The sequence below is a fragment of the Eptatretus burgeri genome, chromosome 8 (genome assembly GCF_056783735.1).
Source record: "Eptatretus burgeri isolate ZD-2024b chromosome 8, Ebu_testis_v1, whole genome shotgun sequence".
Taxonomy (NCBI): domain Eukaryota; kingdom Metazoa; phylum Chordata; class Myxini; order Myxiniformes; family Myxinidae; genus Eptatretus; species Eptatretus burgeri.
The window spans coordinates 60,736,494-60,762,802 of NC_140968.1; the positions used below are offsets into that span (position 1 = coordinate 60,736,494).

Sequence of the window (26,309 nt, forward strand, 5' to 3'; positions counted from 1 at the left end):
TGATCAGGTGTGCTTTTCCTACCTGGCTGGCCCTGAGAGGTCATGGTGGGCAGTCTGGGTTAGAACTCCACCACCACCACCACCACCTTCACACACCTACACAGGGCCACAAATGAAAAGGCCGTTACAACTGTCACTTGGGGGAACATCTACATATTATATACATATGAGCAGGATGGGAGAACAAATTGTGAAATAAAATAGAGAAGCAAGAAAATGGGGCAGGAAAGGAGAGGAGGGGAAGAAGGGGATTGGGGAAGAGAATAAAAAAAAGTTTGCCGGGTGGGGGGGGGGGGTTGCAGAGGAACAAGGAATGTACAAGGAAGGACAGAAAATAGGTGAAAGAAGTTTTAGAAGAGACTTTCACAGAGGAGACATTTACATATTACGTATGCAAAAATGGCAGAATTGCCAATCTTCCCTCTCCAGCACACACATTCTAATTTTCTCCCCTTCCACAAACACACCACACTTTCTAAAATTTCCCCAATTTAATAGCCATCCTTACTTTCCTTTCCTTCCCCAGTCCAAACCTAAATGACTCAATCTGCATGCAACATGTTGACAGTTTTTGCATCCTAGATACAATCACTTGGATCATTTTTAAAGCTCAATACTGTGTATGGTACATTCCTCCAGAAGTGACACTCAATACTGCATACGTTCCGAGAATGGGAGTGTATAACAATTAATTATTTTTTCTATTACAGGTGTCATTCATTGACACGCCGGGCAATGATGTGCTAAAAGCTGCCCAAATCGTTGTCAATGTCGAGGGAGCTTTTGAATCAAAGGTGGATGGACATCACAATCATAAACCATTGCCAAAGACGATTACATCAAAGGTATGAGCACTACATCAGCAATTTAACGTGCCACAAAACATGCCGACAAGTCTGAATTGCTCATGATGCACCATCTCGTTCACCGATTTCGAGATGGACCTCGTTTCCAGTTTCTTATGTAAACTCATTCGCATGTTGCAATAAATTATTTTAAAACAAAAATGTCCAACCGACCAGTTGACGCACCTATGGTCACGGGGATGTGAAACAGCATGCACAATGTGTGGAAGACAAACAGGCATTCCCTTAGCATGACGATGATCTCTATTATTTTGCTCATTATTGAGGAATTAAAAAAAAATTAAAATCATTCCCATTGCTATCAAGTTATCATCAGTTGTTTACGAGAATTGTCAGTTAAGTGGTTTATGGGGGAAATTAAAAAAAATAAAACCAGAAAAAAATTAATCTGTGTTACTGTTAAAACAATTGACCTCAGTACAATAAAATTGGATTAATTGTAAGGAAGACATTTCCACAATCTAGTTTAACTATATATATAGTGTTGTGGTTACCAAATTCGCAAACCACCATTCAGGTCCCTTAGGTGAGGTATCTCGGTAAGTGCATGTGTAGTTAGGCCCAAACCCGTTGTCTAGTGGGAATACATGTCATTTATACATGCTGCGACTCTTCAGGATAGCCGTTTTTCTTTTACTATCTTTATTTTGGACCAACCGCCATGATTACCACCACAATCACAACATCAACCACCAACCACAACGCCGCTTCACCACAACCGCCACGACCTTCACGTCACACCTCGCAACCGTAGCATCGCCACCGTTCTTGCCCCGCTGTGGGTACCGGTGTTGGACTCGTGCAGGGCGCACGTTGAACAGCGTGTACAAAATCACGGATTTTGTGCTTCAAAAACGGATCAAAAACGACACACGCCCACTTTTTGCCGTCCAATCGGTGAGCGAGGGGCGATTTGGCCCCGCCTCCAGAAAGATCGATATATGCAAATTTGTGGATCAAAAAGCCTTCACGCCCACTTTTTCTCGGGCCAATGGGGAGCGAGGTGAAAGGTCGAAGGGAGGGGGTCAAAGGCGAAGTTACGGGGGGGATAAAAGGACGGTGTTCGTCAGTCAGAGGAGAGTCGCAAAGGAGAACGAGAACGAAAAGGAGAACGAGAACGAGAAGGAGTCGGAACGGAGGGGACGAGTGTGGAAGTCTGGAGCCCGAAGCCTGCAGTGGCTGGAGAAGCTGAAGAGAGTCGGACGAGGGGGTGCTCGCGTCGGTGCCAGGAGCTGCACGCCCGAGGGAGGCCGGCAGCGCGACCTGGCCGAGGTGGAGACGCACACCAGGGATAATAAAGATCCTCTATACCCCGAGCATCAGCAACCCCCTCCTGTTTCCCCCCCGCGCTGAGATAGTGCGACCAAGGGGGCCCCGTTCCCACCCCCTACCAGACACCGTCCACGAGGCCCGCGGGTTGCGGGGCCATCGCCGCTCCGCGTCTCATCACCAGACGGGTAGGCCCGACCCGGTCTCGGCCTCAGGCCCGCCTCATTCTTGAGGTATTTCTTTTCCTTGGTTTTGGGTATGTGTTGTCAGCGCCGTCTGTGAGGTAGAATTGTATAAGTGTTGCCGTGTGCTCGGTAGTCGGTATTAGCTCTGCACTGTGTTTTCACTTTTATATTTGCTTTTTGTGTAAATGGAATTGTGTTTTCTTTTTTTGTGTGCATTTGGTGGAATTGTATTTGTGTGCTTCCCGTGTGCCGCGAATAAATGTGCTTTATTGTTGAACTGTTCTCCCGCTTCGCTTCGTCTTTTCCTCCATTGAATCCCCATCTTGCTTCACGTAAAGGGTTGGTAGTGGGCTGAATACGCCCGATAATTAATCGAACCGTCGAGGTCGACGATAACACCGCTCGGTTATTCTGATAGTACGGAACGGGTCGCTTAAGTGGCCCGTGTCCGAAGTCGACCTGCGGCGAGGTGCGATCGCCCGGTCTACCCTCCGCGTGGGTACTTAGGTAGTTCGAATTTGGCGAGCAACCCTATCCCACGCGGGGGCTGATTGGCTCGATCACGGTGAGACCGAAAGGTCCACCCGTGACTGGTTCCCGGCGTTAGTCCGAGAGGGTCACGACTGGATTGTCCGTCCGGTGGGCGACGTGCCGCGATTCGAGTTACGTGGCCGTTCGCACGCCGGCGGGCGCGAAAACCGCAACACTGGTGTCAGGTCGTGCGATACAAATTCATCGCCCTCCTCTCGGCACTGGTATCGGAGAACAGGAAAACGGGCTCTCCTGTCTCCGGCTAAATTCACGGGAATCGGTCCAGGGGTGAGAGAAGCGACCCCCGATTCCCTCCAAATTACGAGCGATTCAAATTAACCCTTCACGAGAGGCAAGATGGCGTCTCAAGGCGAGCGGGTGCCGGGTGGATTAGGTATGTGTAATAGTAATGTAGAGTCCATGGTCCAGGATGGGGTCCCCGTGCGGGAAGTGTTGATTGTGCAGGAACACGGACTCGCCCAACTGAACCCAGGGCCCGAGGTGGGTGCGGCAGCGGCCGCGGTGTATGACACCTCCCCCCCCCTCTCCACCAAGACCCTTCCCCAACCCCTGCCGAAACGGCTCACTTGAGTGCATCCGACATGGCCCAGCTATTCACCATGCTGGCACAAATGAATGCGGCAATGACAAATGAAATAAAAAACGAAATGAAAGGCATGAACGAAAAGATGGATACAAATACAAATGAAGTGAAAACGACGATGGATGCGAATACACAGCAAATGAGGGAAGAAATGAAAGAGCTGCGGGGTGAGACGCAGAACATGGGCCGATGCCTGCAGGCGGGCATGAAGGCCGTGACCAGGGAGCTGGGAATGGCGACTCCACGTGTGGGAGCAAACGAGCTGGAAGGGGGTGCAACGGCTGACAGGCCCGCGGTGGAGGCGGGTGAAAAAATAATTCGGGGGGCGTGTTGGACGAGGGTCGTGACAGAGGAATCGACGGTGACCAAGAGGGAAAAATTAAATGGGGAGACCAAAACGTGTGAGACGAGACACAAGGCCGTGACAAAGGAAATAATAATAGTTGAGACAAGGGAGGTAAAGGGTGAAGAGGTGACCGAGTTGGCAGAGACACGGGAGACAGAAAAAATAGAGAGACTGGATGATAATGACGGGTTTAGAGACGCACACACACACACGGAGGTAGTGGAGGATAAAGGGGGTGAGCTGGCGGACTGGGTAGAGACCCAGTGCGAGCACCTGGATGGCCTCCTCCAGGAACGAGGGGAGGGAGTATTCCCCCTTGAGGCGAGTCACGACCAGGTGAGTTCGGTCGTGCTTTGCGAGGTTGAGGGGACGAGTGCTGTGGACAGGTGCATGGAGAGCTTGGGGGGTATAGAGGCCCCGGAGACCCTTGTGGGGACACGAATCCCCAGTGTGGTTGTCCCTGCGTGTGTGGTGCAAGGTGTGAGTGCGGAACCGTGTGTGGAAGCGACCCCGTGTGTGAGTGGTGTGGTGGCGATGGTGCCAGAGTGCGTGCTTCCCAGCACGCCGGGTGTGGATGGGGCACCGTGTGTGAGTGAGGCCGTGTGTGTGAGTGAAACGGCCAGTATGAGTGAGGCACCACGTGTGAGTGGTGTGGTGGCGATGGTGCCGGAGTACGTGCTTCCCAGCACGCCGTGTGTGGATGAGGCACGGAGTGTGAGTGAGGCACCGCGGGTTAGTGCCCCCGCGTGTGTGGGTGAGGCACCGTGTGTGGAAGAGACCGCGTGTGTGAGTGTCGCCGTGTGTATGAGTGAGGTACCGCGGGTGAGTGCCCTCGCGTGTGTGAGTGAGGCACGGTGTATGAGTGAGGAACCGCGGGTGAGTGCCCCCGTGTGTGTGGATGAGGCACGGAGTGTGAGTGAAGCACCGCGGGTGAGTGCCCCCGCGTGTGTGAGTGAGGCACCGCGGGTTAGTGCCCCCGCGTGTGTGGGTGAGGCACCGTGTGTGGAAGAGACCGCGTGTGTGAGTGTCGCCGTGTGTATGAGTGAGGTACCGCGGGTGAGTGCCCCCGCGTGTATGAGTGAGGCACGGTGTGTGGATGAGGCACAGCGGTTGAGTGCCCTCGCGTGTGTGGGTGAGGCACCGCGGGTGAGTGCCCCCGCGCGAGTGAATGGAGCACCACGTGTGAGTAGTATGGTTTGTGTGAGTAGTGAGGCACGCGTGAGTGAACGGCCGTGTGCAAGGTCGCTGTGTGCAAGGGAGACCGTGTGTGTGAGAGAGCGGTATGAGAGGGAGATGTCGGTCGGCATGCGGGAGCACGCAGCCGCGTCTCCCCGTGTGAATGTGATGGAGTGGACTGTGTGCGTCGTAACACGCAGGTGTGCGTGGGTTGAATGGCGACGACGAAGGCGACAGAAGAAAGAAAGCCGAGTAGCGGCTGTAGTTGTTTCGAGGACCGTGCCGGGTTCACCCAGCAGTGAGCACGCGGTTCGTGCTGTGCAACGCACGAGACCGCCACGTGCTCGCTTGCGAGAGTGAAGTCCCGGTCCGGAAACGCCAGCGGTGGATTTGCCGATCCCGCGGACGGACAAAGTTTAGGCAGGTAAATGGATTTGGACCGGACGGGTTCTCCACGCGATCGTGTGTGTTCAGCTCCAACGGGCAAAGCACATGTGTTCGCGTGGGAAACCCCTCGAGACGTGGGGCTTGTGGTTTTTTTTTTGCGCACGGTGACGTCATGGCTGCACGTGTGGTTGGAATCCGGCAGGAGGGGTATCTCTGCCGGATGGTCCCGTCCAAAGAGGGACGAGGAACACGTGCAGCTGCATGACGTCACGGGCAGGTGCAAAGTGCGCGAGCTCTGAGTTGCCGCGCAGGTGCTGCGCATGGGAAAAAAAAAAAAGCAAGCCTCACTTTCGGGTGTACAGGATTCCTGGGCAAGGGGTGGAAGACCCCCTTACCCTGGGCACAGGATGGAAACTAGTTAGGGGGAAGGGTTAGCTTAGTTAGACCGACTTCATGGGGCAGGGGTAAGTCCTCATGGAGTCCGTGGAATGGATTAGGTAGAGGGATTTAGTGAGCTTTTGGATGGGTAAATAATTAATGGGATTATTTGGAGACCGAGACAGACTGTGAATGTGTAGAGGGGACGTAGTTTAGCTACGTAGTGTTAAAAGGAACGTGCTACTAGTTTAAGGGACGACGTGGGAGCACGAGTTAGTTAGGGGATGTAGTTAGGAGGATGGCAGAGTTCAGCGGTGTGTGTGTTGAAGAGTTGGTGAGTTGTGAGGTGAGTACTTGTTGAGTGAGTGAGGCCAGCGGGTCTGAGTGTGGAGCGAATGGGGAATGCATGGTGCGATGAGTGATTGGGGGGAGGAGTGACTCCCGCCCAAGGGACCCCGGGGTCAGAGTAAAGTGAGTTAGCTGGATTAGTCAAATTGAAAAATGGAAGTCGTTTTGCTGTTGGTGGGAATGTAGGCTCGAAACCCATTTGGAGGGGTGCAGGAGCCCTGTTGACGGGCTTGGGAGCGTGGCTGCGAAAGGTGAGTATCGCTGAGTGGGTACCCCGGGCACCAGGCTAGTCGGCCGCGGTAGGCCATGGGCCCATGGGGGGCCAGGATAGAGTAGTGGGCACGGGTGCGCCTGCTTGGTGCGGGGGCCCGGGGCGCCATTAGCCGCGTGGGCAGTGTTGTGGGCACGGGTGACCCTCGGAAAGGGGCCCGGGAGGCCGGCCTGCCACGTGTGCGTTTCAGGGGAGGTGCCATGGGGGCACTCCCCGGTGTTAGGGAGCTGGTAGGCTCGGAGGCAGTGTAGTGCCCGGGGGTGCCATAGCGGGAGATTCGGCAGAGGGTCGTGCCTGCCAAAGGGAGCCACGTGTCCCAGCCAGGAGACCGTGTGAGGGCACGGAGAGAAAATTGGGGGGCGAGGCCCGAAATTGTGAGGACACCAACACAGGCGACGGGAATCTGGGTTGTTAGAACCAATAGTTTAAGCGAGAGGCGCTTGTTGAAAGCCCCGGGGTAGTTTAACAGTTAAATGGTTAGGGTAGATTAGGAGATGTACCCCTCCGCACCATCCATCCCCTCGCTGTCGTTGTGGGCCGCTGGACCCACTTGGTTATAGATCGCCGAACTCTGAGGAGGCCATTCTGAGGCTTCGTTGGGCCTCGACACAGGACGTTAGCTCTCCCTTATTCCCCTCCGGGAAGGGAACGTAGGGGTTGGGAGTAGGCTAGGTGACAGAATAGGTTAGCCGAACAAGGACGATAAAGGGGGTTAGGGGACGATTTATAGTGGGGAAGTAAAAATAAAAACAATAAAAAAATAAGTTGGGGCTAAATTGGGGTTTGACAAATTAAGGGAGTGGGTATGTACAGTGACAGGCAAAGGCGATAGGTGGGAGGGAGACAGGTAGGTAGGTCCGAGCCCGCCTTCCAAGTGGCCAGCACCACCGCACTCCCTCCACCAACCTCCATTGAACGGCAAAGGCTGGCCAACTTCATCGGCTGGCCGTGTTTTGCTTCAAGGCGGAGGCCGGCCAACTTCATCGGCAGCTGTTATTTTGCTGCAAGGTCTGTGCCGGCTGGATCGTCTGCAGCTGCTGTGCTGCAAGGCCTGTGCCATCGGCTGGCCGTGTTTTGCGTCAAGGCCTGTGCCGGCCAATTCGTCTGCCGGCTGTGTTTGCCTGCAGCGGCCTTCTTCTGCGGGCTGTGTTTGCCTGCTGCCTTTGCCATGCCATGCCCACTGCCCACGTTCACCAGCCCCGTTCAATTTTTGCTTTGCCCCCTCCCTGTTCATTTCCATGTGCGCCAGGATCAAGGCAACAGTTTGCAAGCTGCGAGAACTGCCCTGTTGGCAGCTACAACACGGGCCTGCAGTGGCGGCCCGTGCACCGTGTTTTGCGTCCATCCGTTCATGCATCCATTCGTTGTGCTCATTGCGTGTGCCACTTGAGCTGGCACGGAGACTGCGTTGTGCGGCCCATGCACCGTTGTGGTTCACTGCGTTCAGTTCAAAAGGGAAGGCCTTGGACTGCGTGTGAGCAGCCAGCCACGTTCCCTGTCACCTGCATTGTTTGAGCCAGAGACTGCATGTGGGCAGCCTGGCTCCCTGCTAACTGCTTTTCTTTTGCAGAGTTCAGTGATCCTGGGCCATGGTTTAGTGTAAAATTTGTAAGTTAAGGTTAAGATGTACTGTAAATATGAGTGCGCCCCCGGCATGTCTGTCTAGCGCCGGCAATTTTATTTAAGTCGTCCGTGTGAGTGAGTTTGTTTAGATAGTTACGCAGCCCTCAGGTTATTTATTTTGGGGACACGAATACCATGAATGTCGCACTCAGGGATCCGTAGGTAAAATGTACTAGGGGAAAACTACACATGATGGCACACGAAAATTTGACGACTCGGGACGAGTCTGTAAAAAGGGAAGGGGGTAGTGTTGTGGTTACCAAATTCGCAAACCACCATTCAGGTCCCTTAGGTGAGGTATCTCGGTAAGTGCATGTGTAGTTAGGCCCAAACCCGTTGTCTAGTGGGAATACATGTCATTTATACGTGCTGCGACTCTTCAGGATAGCCGTTTTTCTTTTACTATCTTTATTTTGGACCAACCGCCATGATTACCACCACAACCACAACATCAACCACCAACCACAACACCGCTTCACCACAACCGCCACGACCTTCACGTCACACCTCGCAACCGTAGCATCGCCACCGTTCTTGCCCCGCTGTGGGTACCGGTGTTGGACTCGTGCAGGGCGCACGTTGAACAGCGTGTACAAAATCACGGATTTTGTGCTTCAAAAACGGATCAAAAACGACACACGCCCACTTTTTGCCGTCCAATCGGTGAGCGAGGGCGATTTGGCCCCGCCTCCAGAAAGATCGATATATGCAAATTTGTGGATCAAAAAGCCTTCACGCCCACTTTTTCTCGGGCCAATGGGGAGCGAGGTGAAAGGTCGAAGGGAGGGGGTCAAAGGCGAAGTTACGGGGGGGATAAAAGGACGGTGTTCGTCAGTCAGAGGAGAGTCGCAAAGGAGAACGAGAACGAAAAGGAGAACGAGAACGAGAAGGAGTCGGAACGGAGGGGACGAGTGTGGAAGTCTGGAGCCCGAAGCCTGCAGTGGCTGGAGAAGCTGAAGAGAGTCGGACGAGGGGGTGCTCGCGTCGGTGCCAGGAGCTGCACGCCCGAGGGAGGCCGGCAGCGCGACCTGGCCGAGGTGGAGACGCACACCAGGGATAATAAAGATCCTCTATACCCCGAGCATCAGCAACCCCCTCCTGTTTCCCCCCGCGCTGAGATAGTGCGACCAAGGGGGCCCCGTTCCCACCCCCTACCAGACACCGTCCACGAGGCCCGCGGGTTGCGGGGCCATCGCCGCTCCGCGTCTCATCACCAGACGGGTAGGCCCGACCCGGTCTCGGCCTCAGGCCCGCCTCATTCTTGAGGTATTTCTTTTCCTTGGTTTTGGGTATGTGTTGTCAGCGCCGTCTGTGAGGTAGAATTGTATAAGTGTTGCCGTGTGCTCGGTAGTCGGTATTAGCTCTGCACTGTGTTTTCACTTTTATATTTGCTTTTTGTGTAAATGGAATTGTGTTTTCTTTTTTTTGTGTGCATTTGGTGGAATTGTATTTGTGTGCTTCCCGTGTGCCGCGAATAAATGTGCTTTATTGTTGAACTGTTCTCCCGCTTCGCTTCGTCTTTTCCTCCATTGAATCCCCATCTTGCTTCACGTAAAGGGTTGGTAGTGGGCTGAATACGCCCGATAATTAATCGAACCGTCGAGGTCGACGATAACACCGCTCGGTTATTCTGATAGTACGGAACGGGTCGCTTAAGTGGCCCGTGTCCGAAGTCGACCTGCGGCGAGGTGCGATCGCCCGGTCTACCCTCCGCGTGGGTACTTAGGTAGTTCGAATTTGGCGAGCAACCCTATCCCACGCGGGGGCTGATTGGCTCGATCGCAGTGAGACCGAAAGGTCCACCCGTGACTGGTTCCCGGCGTTAGTCCGAGAGGGTCACGACTGGATTGTCCGTCCGGTGGGCGACGTGCCGCGATTCGAGTTACGTGGCCGTTCGCACGCCGGCGGGCGCGAAAACCGCAACAATATATATATATATATATATATATATATATATATATATATATTTATTTATTTATTAAATAATACTGGACAAAGTTAAGAAATACCTGCATGTGATTACAGAATCACTGTTAAGTTGCTGGTGAAAATTAAAATCCCTTCCATGCAAAAAAAAAATCTTTTCTACACATCACGTACGTACATACACCTGCACTTAATCAGTGCAGGGAGCATGCAATTCGGAAAGCAGGACGATAACGATTCGCATCTAATCAAATGCTAAAATCTTGTACGGATGAGATACGGGGCTGGAAGAATGACTTCGAGGTATATGCAATCGCATTTCAGCTGGCTGGACCTGGTTCGAATCCTGACGCGGTTACAAACCGTCACCCCGGCATTGCACATTCATTGACGCATTCGCCGTCCCTCAGATGGACGTTTCGCCAGAGGATCCGTCTGCCATCACTGATCTTCGGTGGATGTTAAAGGTGGCAGCGACTTTCAGGAAGAGCAGAGCAGTCATCTTTGGCACCCTGACCAACTTCCAAAATCCTGAACCGTCAGTCAAAAATCAGGGCTGGCCACCCGGTTCGTGATTCACAATTTTATGCACAGTGAAAGTTGATTTTAAACTCTCTCATTGCCTTGCAAATATCCAATTGCTCAAAGGTAGTTTTAAAACAACCCTCATTTGGTTAAACTTGTGATGGAACAGATTTGGGAGTGTTTTAATCTATTTTGAGTGTTGTGCTCCATGATGTACCAACTCCCTCGTGTATACATATTGTGATGTTGTTTTGTGAAGGTAACTCGGTGCATTCTCCAAAAGCAGACAGCAGCAACGTATGAATGATGTCTGAACGCGATCATTCACGCGATGGTGTTTACAATTTTTTTTTCCCTTTACTTCCTAATTGTATATTGAGAAATGGTCTTTAAGTTGGCATTTCTTGGAGTGTAGAACACCTCTCGTGTTGCATTGGAAACCTCCACCAAGAGTTCACTCCAAGCTGCTGGGACATCACCACATCCAAGCAAGTGGTGGGGGGGGGGCATTTAAATGGTTCTGCCTTTACCTTTGACATCCATCAAAATGCAATTGGAGGAACAAAAGCAATGGTGGCCCAATCTGAAGAAAAAGCATATACTGTGTGCAAACGAACAAACGTGCTGGGTGGGACGCTGTGCTCCTTTACCCCAGGCAAGCAAGCAAGCAGCTGGATTGGAATACTGTAACAAATCTGGATTCCTTGTGCACACAAACAGCCAGAGTCCCTGTAGCTTAGTTATTTCGATAAGTATGTGTTGAGAGTTAGAATCCCTCATTCTGTCTAATGGGAATTTTGTGTGCGCTACAAGTTATTTTTTAGTTAGAATTTTACAACAACAACAACTACAACAACTACAGCAGCAACAACAACACCACTGTCCCTCACTCGATCCAGTCGCCATTGCCCACGTGTTTTTGGCTGAGGGCGTGGGCGGAGCCTCCGTTGCTTTGGATCGAGGCTCCGCCCCAAGGAAAGGCATGGACAGTTTCCTCCAGCCAATGAGCGGAGGGCGAGCACCACACGCGCGCCCCAGCCAATCGGGAGGTTGAGCACGAGTCGTCCGACAACCCCTCGTCCAATCAGGAGGAAAGGGGTGAGAAAAAACTCTTCCCACCTCAAGAGAGGAAAAGAGACAAGAGAATGGCAGACAGGAGTGATTGAGGCGAAGACCTAGCAGACAGGAGTGTTGGTGGCGATTGCGGCGCGGTCTGTGGTCGTTGGCGAGCGGTCTGCAGTCTTGATGCCGACAACGCCAAGGTCGTAGGTTCGAGTCCCACTGTGGTGGTTCGGGGTCGGTGTGACCGCACGAAGTGGGACAGGTACCCCGGCCCGGACCCACGGGATCCAGGTGTGAGTGTGAGAGTGTGAGAGTGTGAGAGTGTGAGAGTGTGAGAGTGTGAGAGTGTGAGAGTGTGAGAGTGTGAGAGTGTGAGAGTGTGAGAGTGTGAGAGTGTGAGAGTGTGAGAGTGTGAGAGTGTGAGAGTGTGAGAGTGTGAGAGTGTGAGAGTGTGAGAGTGTGAGAGTGTGAGAGTGTGAGAGTGAGAGAGTGAGAGAGTGAGAGTGTGAGAGTGTGAGAGTGTGAGAGTGTGAGAGTGTGAGAGTGTGAGAGTGTGAGAGTGTGAGAGTGTGAGAGTGTGTGAGTGTGTGAGTGTGTGAGTGTGTGAGTGTGTGTGTGTGTGTGTGTGTGTCCCGTCTGTAAGTAGGATTGTATAAGTGTTTTCCTTTCCTTGTAAATTACATTTTCTTTAATTCGTGATAACTCTGCTCTTTTTGTGCTCCCCCTCCACGATTATTGTTATAAACTAGTACGTGCCCGTAAAAATAAAAATAAAATAAATAAAATAAATAAATAAATAAATAAATATTCAAACCACGAGCAACAAAACCACACAGGCCGTTTCTTCGCTCTCGCATGCCAGTACGTGCGTGGCCCTGAAGTTCGCATATTATTCGCAGTTACGATTATTCACAATTTAGTTTTAATACCCAATTATTCAATTAGCACCAACGTATTTTACTTTTTCGCAATGTCGTGGCAAGGAAAAACAAAAAGAAAAGAGAATAGAGAGAAAAAAAATTTACTTCCTGGTTCGGAGCATACCAGCACTGTTGTTACCGAAATTTATGCACCGTCTAATATGAAAACGATCATAACTTGGGGCATTGTGTCGATCTATAAATGCGCACAAGACATCGAGAAATTATTAGAATACACAGTCATCACTATCCAGAAGTCCGTACGTTGTAACCCGTAATGGGGAACGCGGCTGAGCTTCCCTTCCCCATCGGCCACACCCACGCAACGTGTCTTGTCATTGGTTTGGTAAATAAATGGCCATAACTTGGGAAGCACTTGTTCGATTAACATCAAACCTTGAAAAGGCACATCCTCAGGTCCCCAGCAATATATCTGGCAAGTTTCAATTATATCGGACCAGTGGTTGTCGAGAAACAGCGGACACACACACACACACACACACACACACACACACACACACACACACACACACACACACACACACACACACACACACACACACACACACACACACACACACACACACACACACACCTGGAATTATAGATAGATAAACCCCTGTTAAATGTACCAGCTCGATTTCTGTGCTTTCCTCCATTGGCCTAGCATGGTGTGGGTTTGAGAATTAGTAAGGCCGTTCGCGCCATAAATTGTTCATTTGGGCCGGCATGGCTTTGGTAACTTCCGCTCAATTACGCCGAATCGGAGTCGGTGATAGCAACTCGATTCGGACAAAGTCGGCCGAGGGTGTGGTTTCCCCGGTAGTTTTACGACATGGGTATTTAGGTGTATTGAAATTAGGCAAATAACCCTACCCCACATCGTCGAATATTGGCGACCACGGTCCGCTTAGGGACCTGTGAACTCTCCGACTTATCCGAGAGTCACGACCTAAATTCCGGGTGTTCGGTGGGAGACGACTCCACTGCTCCACGTAGCGGTCGTTTATCGCCAACGAACCCTGGCCCACAACAATACCACCTGCACCAGATCCACGGGGGATCAATTGCTAACCTGCATTCACACAATTAGTTTAACACGTAGGTGCAGACAACGTGGTACTGTGAAGCTCCGCAGTGGCATCAAACATGTGGCTCTGGCTTCCAGAACCCAGTGTAAATAAATAAATAAATAAACTAAATTAAACAATACGGCAATCACACTGTAACCACAAAAACAAATAAATAACCAAATTAGGCCTTAGTTATTTTATAACTTGGTTTAGAGATCCGCCGACGGTATATTTGCCGAAATAAAAATAATAAATGACCGTTTTTACAGCCATTTTTCCCTGCTGTGCAGGGGTTGGCTTTTTCTTGAGGCAATGTTTTTATGGCCGGATGCCCTTCCTGACGCCAACCCTGGTCGCCTCTTACGACACACAGGGATATGGTACACCTATTCTAACCGGGGCATACACCGGGACCAGTACACTGGTACTCATTTCGCCGACCTCGGAAGGATGACAGGCTGAGTCAACCCCCTGGTGTTAATTCAGCAGCCAACGGGGCTTGAACTCAGGACCCTGGGATCCCAAACCACCACCCTAACCACTAAGCCAACACCAGGCTTATATTTGCCAAAATGAAATATAAATATAAAACACATTTTTAGCCTTTTATATTTATACATTTTCCGCCGAAGGTACAAAAGTTTCAAAACCTGAAATGTAAACGTCGGCATTTATTTTCAAAATATATTTTTGCGCGAGCACCAAAATGCCGAGTCCCCTTTAACCAAACTGCGCAGTCGTCTTCGGTCATGGCATCTGAGCAGTGGCCAGCGTGGTTCAGATTGACTGTGGTTTCTGGGGTGAAAGTGATTGTTAAGAAGTATGTCAGCTGTATAAATTTGAGTGACTATTGGTGATTTAATTATGCAACAGCTTGACGACGAATATTCTGGCCGAACGATTGCATCAATTCAGTGCAGCAGTAGGGATGATTTGCAGGCTACTCTCGATCGTGCCAATTTTGTTTCCGTCGAAAGTTGTACACCGCTGTTCATATTGAAAGATTTCGGTGCCAAGTACGTCAAAGTTTCTCTGCGAGATGCTGATATTCAGCCTTCAATGGACCAGAAATCAGCCTTTGATGTGCTCATGGGGATGGGGAGATGGTACGATCAGATGCCTGCTGAAAAGTAAGAGCTGGTTATGGCTCTGATTGACCATTTTGAGCTTGTTGACTCCGAGTAGACACCTTTTTAAAATCATATCCAGCACTATGCACTGGTGTGCATGCACATATCTATGGACTTGGACAGTAATTTTCTCAGCATTGTTTCCATTTGTTTGATGATCCATCAAGTTTCTATAGAAAAACATGCCAGACTGTATTGTAAAAACAAGTTTTCATCCTTCTTTATTGTTTTTCACATCAGATGATAAAGTGAACATGGGCATCCTGCATTTGAATGGTCTTCCATCTTCAATGTTTTCTTCGATCCTCCTGGTCCGGGATGTATATTTATCCCCCCCCCCCCACCTACCCTTGTCTTTTCCATGGAACATCTGAAAACAAATCATAAAAAATATATAATTTCTAAAAATTGAAATTATATTTATATTTATATTTCGACCGACCAACACTACATTTCAGCTGAAGAACTGCGTAAACCACGTTATAAAATAACTGAGGCCTTATTTTGGACTCGAGTCTGAACCTCCAACGGTCGATGCACAAAAGCAAACACGGCCATCATCCGGGTCTAGTCCTTCTGAAGACCACAGCTAACCCAGGTTAACGCCGTCGCAGGCCGATTGCATTGCCCTCGTCCTACGCGGAGCACGGTGGACAATAACATCAAGTGATCTCCACAAACAGGGAACGACAGGTTTGCTGGGAATTGACAATCATCGCATACAGACGGCAATAAGCATCGAGTCCAAGAGCACTTGGCAAATGTCTGCTTCCTACAGGTGAAAACAAACACCATGTTAGCGAGAAGCTCATAACCGGCATTAAAAATGCATGAAGGTGATGCAGGCGTTACCTTGGAGAAATTACCCCAACCCCATTGGGGCGGCTCGGTGTGGGGGTAATAACAAGGTGAGCGTGTCAATCCGCGCTGTGCGACCACATCTTGCAAAACGCTCTATTTTAACAGAATCGGCGACGATCGGCGAAAAGTTTACAACTTGAGAAACTCGAATGTCCACTTTGAGATTCGAACACGAGGCGGTGCATTACGACCCGGTGAGCGTCAAACGGATCGCGTGCAAAAGTCTCGTAAAACCATGGTAACGAGCGAGGCTCGCTCCACAAGCACGGGACCCCACACCTGGAGGGTGTTCACGCAATGACCGAAGCACAACCAAGACTCCATTAAAAGGAATCAATGCGGGGAGAGAATGGACCACCGAGTCGGGCGGCCTCAAGGAGACGTGCATGCACCGGAAATCACCACCGTCTGGTACCACCACCTCGCACGGCACGACCACCTCGCACGGCATCCACAAACAAAACTCGGCACGACCACCTCGCGCGGCACGACCACCTCGCGCGGCACGACCACCTCGCGCGGCACGACCACCTCGCGCAGCACAACCACCTCGCACAGCACGACCACCACGCACAGCACGACCACCACGCACACCACGACCACCTTGCACATGCATCCACAAACAAAACTCGGCATGACCACCTTGCACGGCACGACCACCTCGCACGGCACGACCACCTCGCACGGCACGACCACCTCGCACATGCATCCACAAACAAAACTCGGCATGACCACCTCGCACAGCACGACCACTTCGCACGGCACGACAACCTCGAACGGCACGACCACCTTGCACGGTACGACCACCTCGAATGGCACGACCACCTCGCACGGTACGACCACCTTGCACATGCATCCACAACCAAAACTCGGCACGACCACCTCGCACATGCATCCACAACCAAAACTCGGCAAGACAACCTCGAACAGCACGACCACCTTGCACAGCATGACCACCTCGCACATGCATTGACAACCACAACTCGGCATGACCACCTCACACAGCACAACCACCTCGAACATGCATTGACAACCACAACTCGGCACGACCACCTCACACAGCACGACCACCTCGCACATGCATCCACAACCAAAACTCGGCACGACCACCTCGCACGGCATGACCACCTCGCACATGCATCGACAACCACAACTCGGCACAACCACCTTGCACATGCATCCACAACAAAAACACCGGCACAACCACCTTGAACAGCACGACCACTTCGCACATGCATCCACAACCACAACTCGGCACGACCACCTCGCACGGCATGACCACCTCGCACATGCATCCACAACCAAAACCCCGGTACGACCACCTCGCACATGCATCCACAACCAAAACCCCGGCACGACCACCTCGCACATGCATCGATAACCAAATCACGGCACGACCACCTCGCACAGCACGACCACGTAACGCGTGCACAGATAACCGAAACGGGGCACGACCTCGGGCGACACCAGCTCGCGCAACTTTACCAATCACTTTCTCGATCCAGAGCGTCCATAGGAATAGATCGTTTCGGCACTTTACGAAGACGCACGCACAGATCGCAAAGCCAAAAGGTGTCGGTGTTGTCCCCGCAGTTGGGGCGGCCCATCAACGCCGCCATTCAAAAGAGTTCTCTCGATACACTGTAGCTGGGAAACGCATCCGCGCATCATGTCCGCAGCGAGAAAACAATGAAACCGAAACGGAAAGAGGGTGGTGGGGGGGGGATGGGACGAGCACCTCCAAAACCGTGCGATCCCCGCGGAACCTCCTCCACCTGCTACCGAAAGATCTTCACCTTGTGATGTCGTTGTGAACGATGGGAATTTAGGAGGGAGGGACACGGGGCTTGCCGGACGCACACTCGGCCGCTAGCTGTCCGCGCGACTCGCCTCCGCCATAGCTCGCGCGCGACGCCGAGACCTGTTATTTAGGGAGAGCGAAGCGTGGCACGTGAGCGGACCTTCAGCCAATGGGAAGCGAACATGCAGTTCTATAAATAGCCTCAACGGGCGGGCATCACAGCGGGACACAGCCATGTGATGTCATGACAATACGTGTTCGAGATTATTTATTTATATTATTATATTTATTATTATATATATATATATATATTTATATTGTTTGTGTTTATTAGGACGATAGTCCATTGTTCCAATAATAGAGGTGAGCGTCGTTTCACGAAATATGTTTTAATATGACATTCATTCATTTTTTAAATTTTTTTTTTGAGACAGACGGAAATAAATAATAAACTTTATACACATCACTTGATCATGCAGGAAGCGTGTCCATTGGACCTTTGCATTTCCCGTTACCGTTTCCTCCAAAAGAGAAAGAAAATGTATTTCTGTCCGATGTTGCTTCTGCTTTTGGAAACAGCGATCCGGTTTGTGATGCGACGTTTGTTCTCGAACATCACGTGGTGATTTCACGGTCGAGTCGTTTACATTAAACATTTACATAAATATGGTTCACACACCTTGTCAAAGCAAATCGAACATTTCCTTTGGACCGAAACCCGAAAATATTGATCAACTTTCTAACTTGGGTGATGACGGGAGGGGGGGGGAGATAGAAGGATCGTTTGAACACACTAAAATCCTAACTCCTAGAATATTGGAAAACTCTGGGTGCTGATGTCGTCACAATAGGAACAGGCTCACCGTTTATTGTGACTCATGTATAGATCCTCCATGTATACATTCCCCTGCGGGATGTAGCTTCGAGCAAGCTGTCTATTCTGGGTTTGACTCCCACCTCACTCGACCACCAACTGTTGCTCTTGCTGGAACCCTGACCATATTCCTGCCAGAATCAACTCAGGTCAAATGCCAAGCCTAGTCAGCTGGTTCGTGAAAGGTTTGGGCAGAGCATGTATGGTTTGGGAGAAGCCAACGCAAACTTAATGGGTTCCTCAATGTGGTTTTCCTTTGGTACTAGCATACCTCTGTCAATGAGTGATTGATAAAATTCATTATGTTTATTTTCCGATGATTCAGAGCGACGATACTCCTTATGAAGACTTTTTTCGGTAATGAGAGATGCACAAAGCAAAGGGGGAAGATATATATATATATATACAGGGTGAGTCAAAAGTAGCACCCGATTTCTGTTATTTCGGCTGTTAGATTCTTTCTGGGAAGTCATATTGTTAATAATTGTCTTGCAGAGTATTAATTTTCGTAGTTTTTAATTTTTGATTTTGCTGGTCAGATGAGGCATGTTTTAAGCTTTATGGCACAATTAACAGACACAATTGTGTGTACTGGGCTGCGAATAACCCAAGAGTGACAGTTGAGATGGAGGTAAATTTACCTGGAGTGACAGTTTGTGCAGCCATATCTCCATTAGGGATAATTGGACCCTTTTTCTTTGAGGGATCTGTCACTGCATAAATTTACCTGGATATGCTGCAAACCTTCTTTTGGCCCAGGGTACAAGATCAGGACTGTTATTTCCAGCATGATGGAGCTCCACTTCATTATGGACGTTATGTTCGTCAGTGGCTTGATGAAAACTTTCCCAGAAAGTGCATCGGCCGCCGCGGTCCGATCGAGTGGCCGGCACGCTCCCCACACCTTACACCTCCAGATTTCTTTCTTTGGGGGCTCATGAAAGACCTTGTTTATCGTGAAAAGCCTTGTACTATTCAGGAATTGAAGGCTCAAATCACTGCAAAGTTTGAAGAAAGTGATATCGAACTCTGCAGACGTGTGTGCCGCTCTGTGCCTGCTCGGCTGCAATTGTGCATCGATCACGAGGGAGGGCACTTTGAAAATTGCAAGTAAAACAGCTTGGTACAGTTCTGTAATAATTTTTTTCTTGAATAAATGGTTAGATAAATATGTCATTCATTTATTTCTACCTTCTTGTACACTGTAATACAAATGGCAAACAAACAATTAACTGACAGAAATCAGGCGCTAATTCTGACTCACCCTGTGTATATATATATATATATATATATATATATATATATATATATATATATATATATATATATATATATATATATATATATATATATATATATATATATATACATACATATACATATATACACACACACTAATAAATGTGTGTATCTCCTCCATTACTCCAACAACATAAAACCTAATGGCCTGAAACTTTGCATGCAGACTAAGAAAACTCGAAGGAAGTACAAAAGTAAAAATTGTGTGTTTGGGTTAATTGAAACACCCATTTTGAAGATAATTAACGGCCTTATTTAATTATATCCTTCATCGGGCACATCCTCGGCCACCTCGCTCTCTGGAGTCTCAAGCTGCTATGTTTCTTGTCCTGCTCAACCATGCCCTGACTTGGAACATGCCGCAACGATTTCTTAATGATAAAGTTTTTTTTCCTTCTTCACTTTCCTCACTCGTATTATCGAATGCCTGCTCATCATAGCTACGAATCGTTGTGTACATCACTTTTGTAAGTGCTATAGTTTTCAAATTAGGAGCATGGGGCGAGTTAATGCATTATATGATACAATTTTCCATGATCTACTCACAGACTAATTACAAGAAATCATCGAAATATGATTGAAATATGATGCTTGCACGTGGTACATGCTTGGGAGCTTCGTTGGTATGCATTGCTGTCTGCGCTATCGCTGATGATTCACCAATAAGCGATGAAACCAGTCCAGGAGTTGAGGGGGCAGGTAGCATTGGAATTCTAATTTGTGTACTATGTGTGAACATCTTTATAGTTGTTGAGGAACTCTGGAAATGGTTCGAAACAGCATTGTGCTTAGCTTGTGTAGGTCTTCTTGGGTTGCTTTATGCAGCTTCTCTGGCTTGAGGAGTGAGGGAGGGCCAATTATTTATATAATCCTAGCCACCGAGGTTTAGTTGATTTGGTGAGAGCTTTTTGGCTTTTCCCTCCATTCAAAGGTGAGAGATGTGGGTGGGTCTTTATTTATATATTAACTGCTTTTGACGTTTGCATATGGTGCATGCTTGGGAGCCTCTTTGGTATGTATTTCTGTCTGCGCTATCGCTGATGATTCACCAATAAGCGACGAAACTGGTCTGGTCACTGAGGGGGTGTGTAGCATTGGGATTGTCATGTGTGTATGATGTGTGAACATCTCTATAATGTTGAGGTTCTCTGAGAAGGGTTCGAAACAGCAAAGCGCTTACCCTCTATAGGTCATCTTGGGTTGCTTTATGCAGCTTCTTCATCAAGAGGACTGTGGGAGGGGTCAATTGTTCATATAATCCAAGCCACCTGGGTTTAGTTGATTTGGTGAGAGCTGATTGGCTACTTCCTACATTCACAGTTGAGAGATGTGGGTGGGTGAGATATGTATGTATATATGTATATATATATATATATATATATATATATATATATATATATATATATATATATATATGTATACATATATATCTATATATATATATATATATATATATATATATATATATATATATATATACATATACATATATATATATCTATATATATATATATATATATATATATATATATATATATACATATACATATATATATATATATATATATATATATATATATATATATATATATATATATATATATATATATATATATATATATATATATATATACACACACGAGCCGAAACCCCGTCACAGACGGATTCCGTTCATTCAACCACCCTCACCAGCTCAAACACACTCGAGGGACATGGACTAGACAGGGCGTCCTTGCCCCCGCCTACTCATCCCCCGCCCCTACCCCATTCCCCCCCCACCTTCAATTTGCTTACCCCCGCCCAAAAATTTAATTATCCCGGTCCCGCCCCGCCTCTTCACTCCCCGCCCCACTTTCCCCCGCCCTCCTGTCCACCCCCTCACACTCAACCCCACCTAATTGACCCCAGCCCCCGCCCACTCATCCTCTGCCCCATTTCCCCCCGTCTCCCGCTTTCAATTTGCTTACCCCCTCCCAAAAATTTGCTTACCTTGCCCCCCGCCTCTTCACTCCGTTCCCCCGTCTCTTCATCCCCCACCCTCGCCTCTTCATCCCCCACCCTCGCCTCTTCACTCCTCGCCCCATCTCAATGAAAAGTGTTTATTCTGCTTCAGAGTTGAAAGTTGACTATTGCCACTAGATGTGATGCACTCTTACAGGTACGAAGTTTCTTTCAGTCCAGGTCACAGTACCGAGAAAAACGTGACGCGACCGCGAGGAGTACAAAATTGGTCCTTCAGTGTTAATATATATATATATATATATATATATATATATATATATATATATATATATATATATATATATATATATATATACACACACACACGCACGCACGCACGCACGCACGCACGCACGCACGCACGCACACACACACACATACACTAGTGGGGTGTGCTTACATTGTCTCGGGTCGTTCACCTGCATTTGATTTTTCGTATGTTTTTTCATTTATTTATATTTTCATTTCTGAATGTTGTCCAACGATTGTGTGAATTTTTTGGGTGTACTGGCTAAGATTGTGTAAGCACAGGCACTCATATCACTGCCAGGTTACTAAGCAACCACAAATGCCGATTGGCATGGCCAATCCGGGCAGGGTTACACTACTTGTGTGATTCCTTAGCTGTGGACAGCCGGCTAATTGGGGTCATGTGCCCTCAGCGCACACTCGGATTACTGCCGAGCATTACAGTGAGTGTGCGCTGGTTAACAAAGAAAATTATTTGGGTACAACTTCCCGTCTAACTATACTTGTGCACTGTGTCGGACCAATGAAGGAAAAGACGACCGAGACAGAATGGAAATCACAACAAACAATTATATCTTACAAACGCAAGCAAGCAATCATGTAAAAGCAAGTATTCATAAGCAAGAAAGCAAAAAGGCACATAAGAGCAGATTTACCAAAGCACATATTCTTATTCAATTTTACACACACAAAAGACTTGGCCACCATTCACTCAAAGGAGAAGAATAAAACAACAATGACTTGAAAATAAAATAAAAGTAAACGTATGGAGAAAAGAAAAATAGCCTTTTCCTTTCTCCCTCACCTCACATGGCCCAAATGTACAAGAGAATATGGAGGGAAATGGATGGGGAAGATTGCCAGTGGCGATGTGACGTGATGGGCACACGCAGCCACTTCCTTGAGGTGTCCAGACCCAGTAGGCGAATTCTCTTTGGCAACCCAGATATGTGAGCTAGATATGCGACTCACCCTCCTCTGCCTCAGAATCTTCCTCCTTCGGCCCCCATCGATGAGGTGCCGCCATTCACCCTCCTCATCCTTCATGGCTGACAGGATCGAGAGGGCAGGATGACGCTCATGGAAGGATTGTTCCTTTTCCACAGAAGCTCGACACTAACTGCTTGTGAAACCTTCCATTCTTTACCCTCACACGCTTTTGTTCCTTCATTCACGAGCCTTCTCAGCCTCTGAGTCTTCTGCTCATGTGAGCTTGTCCTGTTCACTTCTGGCTTTCTGCTTCTCCCAGCCTTTCTGCTCTCAAGCTCTTTTTATACCTGCTGGTGTGAGCTTTCCTGTTCGCTCCTGCCTTTCTGCTTGTGCTTCACAATCATCAGCTCTTCCCTAATCCCACATGCTTTCTCTCTGTCTCATTGGTCAGCAGCCGATGGGGGCAGGTCCACAACGTGACTTGTGGAAAATACCACGCTGTTCTGAGGGAACTTTCAACACAGCCCCTGCCCACCCTTTACGCACCAAAAGCCGTGACGAGTGCCCCCAGCCCCTTCCCCACGTGCACAAAATGCCCACTCGTACTGTTCTGCACTATACCACGCCTGCGCCGAGTGCCTCACCTCGTAGGTCACGATCAGCACCAAGTATCCTGAACATGCATGTGAGATACAACATGAACATGCATGTGAGAGCGCCCGATGGGTTAACGGCCATAGACAGGTCGAATGTGCCAAATTTAATAATGCACAAATGGAGGGAACACGGAGAGGAATTCTGCCGGATCGAGGGACGACCAAATCGCCACGGGGCCGAAGGCAAGACCTTTGGGGTGAAGAAGGGACTGTTGAAATGAGCAGAGGGTGGGGGTAACACACCAATGGGGAAAAGGAGGAAAAATTGAAAGTAACAGAGGGATGGAACAGAATGATTGTGGAAAGGAAGAAAGATTGAAACTAACAAAGGGGGAGAGGGTGAGACATTACACTGGAAAAACACAGCCTCCAACAGCCTGTTGACAAGGGACGAAGGACTATCGACACAATGACTAATGAAAAAACTGATCCTCAGGTCACCTATGTGTCCATGTGTGCTCTCCCCCTGGGGTAAGTTTTTCAAAATATTATCCCCTCCCCTTACTAGATTCAACCCAAGTCTGCCAACTTGTGTGCACAAATCAGGTGTGGTTCCCTCGAGTACGATTTACCTCGCCTATCCCTTGAGTGCGACAATGCATACATGTCCCGCCTTTGAAAATAATGATAACTAAGGCGTTGGATTCTTTTACTCTAACTCATTCACACAAGACAGTTCTAAATGCAATTCTATACCTCAATTCATACCAGGTGGGCTTAAACATTTTTACGACAATTATTTACATACTTTGTAGCCGATTTACATTCTTTACATACTTCGGTGCCTGGTACGGCAATTAAAATAAGAAAACGCTCTTCAGCCCTCTTCTGGGCAACAGGTGGCCATCAAATGCTCCTTCACTGTAAGGTTGAAGACAGTGCTTTGGGGAAGTTATGGAGGGAAAAAAGAAAACGCAGGTGGAACCACGCGGCCGTATGTCAGTGGCAATCTTCATGACCCACGTGGTCCATATTGCATGAAGATCTTCTTTGGTCTGGAGGGCATCATCGTGGGGCAATCTTCGGGGTAGACTACCCTCCAGCCCCTGGGGATTATTCTGCCACATCTGCTGCAAAGTTGATGAACTGGGCCATAACAAGTTGTCCTTGGCGTAAACTGAATGGAGCCACACAAAAGTGGTCCTTGGAGATGAATGTTGAATAACTAAGCCACACAAAGGTTGTCCTTGGCGATGAAGTTGTGGCCACGGCACAGTGTACTTTGCAGATTAACTTGGGGAGGCTTGACAAGGGCGACAGGAAGCATGTGGGGTGACAGGCACAGGAAAGGCAAAAGCAGAGGCAACATGGCATAAGCAACTGCAAATCGGGCTTGGCAGGCATCGCTGGCCAGCCTCTCAGTGTACACATACTTGAGGGAGGTGGTGGCGGTGCCGGCCGATCAGAGAATGTGCATGGCCTTAACCTAACTGTTCCCCCTTAATGTCATGGGCCTATCCTCATCACGGACTATGCCCCCCCCCAGTCCCTGTCTGTGCCTGCTCTCCTCTCGCGTCCCTCATTAAATTGTCCCTATTTCTCCTCACTAGAATGTCCGTCTCTTGGGTTCCCATTCAGTTGCTGCCAAATTCCTAATAAAATCCCTCTCATCACCTAAGGACCCCTTATGAAGAAAAGGTGGATCTGTGGGAACCTCAGCACAAGTTCGAGATACATCTGCAGGTCCAACAGCTTCTCCAGGAGGGTGAATCCAGCGGCCGGTAGTTACCTGAGTGATGGATGGTGCGAAGGAGCAAACATAACACTCCTAACTACTCTATCCATTATTTCATCAACAAATAAACTTCCCCGGGACTTTCAATCTGTCTCTTTAAACAATATGGTTCAGTGGTTCGAACAACCGAATTCACCCGCCGCTCTGTGGATTAGTGCTCAAACTAGTTGGGGGCCTCTCCCTCTGTTCTTCATCCGTACCTCCACACAATCTCCTGGCTGGACAGTGTGGCTCCATTGGCAGGTCTGCACACCTGCATAATCAGACAATAGCACCCTTGGCATGCTAAGGCTACCTCCGAGCTTACTTGCTCCATTCCAAATTATGGGGAGAACTCTCCCACCTTCCTCTCCGGTGCCCTCGCTGGTAATTGGCGCTCCGGTTCCCTTCTCCATGGGTACCCAGGCCCATGCACAAATTTAACATGCACATCATGGTCTCACGGCCTACCCTGGCCGACAGGCCCTCGAGCACCCGGGGTGCCTTCCTCAACCATACCTACCTCTAGTGAGCCACACTCCCAGCCCGTCAAAACTCGTTGCACACCTGCAAACATTTCAACACACGGCACCAAACGCAAAACAACCTCCTTTGTAAATTTGACTACACCCCCTAACTCATCTCTTAATACAAGCCCCAGGTTTCTTTGGGCAGGAAATCACTCCCTCCCATTAATTTCTTCGCACCATACATGCTGCACTCACATTCACTCTCGGGCCGCTGACCCATATTCATTCCATACAAGCTCATTCACATTTCCATAACTACATTCATTCTGGCACCATCTACCTAACTACCATAATTCCCACTGACTAACTCGTGCTCACACCGTCATCCCTTACACTACGCACATTCCTTTTTACTCTATGTCGCGAAGACAGCTAGGTCCCCACTACATGTTGACAGTCTCTAACACTGTCTCTAATACTCAGCTAAACGAAACCCCCTTCTAAGACTAATGCTCCTGTGCCTGGGGAGGGCCATTTCTAAAGCACTCACAGGCATGATGATTTTTGCACTACCCCCCTCGAACTTAATCTATCACTTTTTAAGTCTAATGCTAATGCTCCTTTGCCTGGGGATGAGCTGGGGGGGGGGGTTGTTCATCCTAAATGGAGTTCTTTCATCCCCTCTTCCTGTCCAGGCTGGAGTTCCTCGAGGTAGCGTTCTGGGCCCTGTTCTTTTTCTGGTTTTCATCAATGATCTCTCCGACTCTCTGGAAAATCCTCCATATCTCTTTGCTGATGACTCCACCCTCTGTCGTACCATCTATCATCCCTCAG

The 26,309-nt window shown here is 49.0% G+C and overlaps 1 protein-coding gene across 8 annotated transcripts in view; it reads right to left on the bottom strand.

Annotated features, from left to right (window-relative positions):
* LOC147021846 (histone deacetylase 4-like) overlaps nt 1–17,440 on the bottom strand; it is a 291,321-nt gene extending 273,881 nt beyond the window's left edge. For 6 of the 8 annotated variants that reach the window (XM_085892253.1, XM_085892250.1, XM_085892247.1 and 3 more), the window contains exon 1: nt 23–96. Coding sequence is in view for 2 of the 8 variants with exons in the window: in XM_085892251.1 (XP_085748377.1) it covers nt 23–44 (22 nt within the window). In the remaining 6 variants the exon portion in view is untranslated. Of the gene's footprint in view, nt 1–22; nt 97–17,219 lie in introns of those variants that run through there. The other 2 variants (XM_085892251.1, XM_085892252.1) reach the window with 2 other exon arrangements.
* Nucleotides 17,441–26,309: the final 8,869 nt, after the last annotated feature.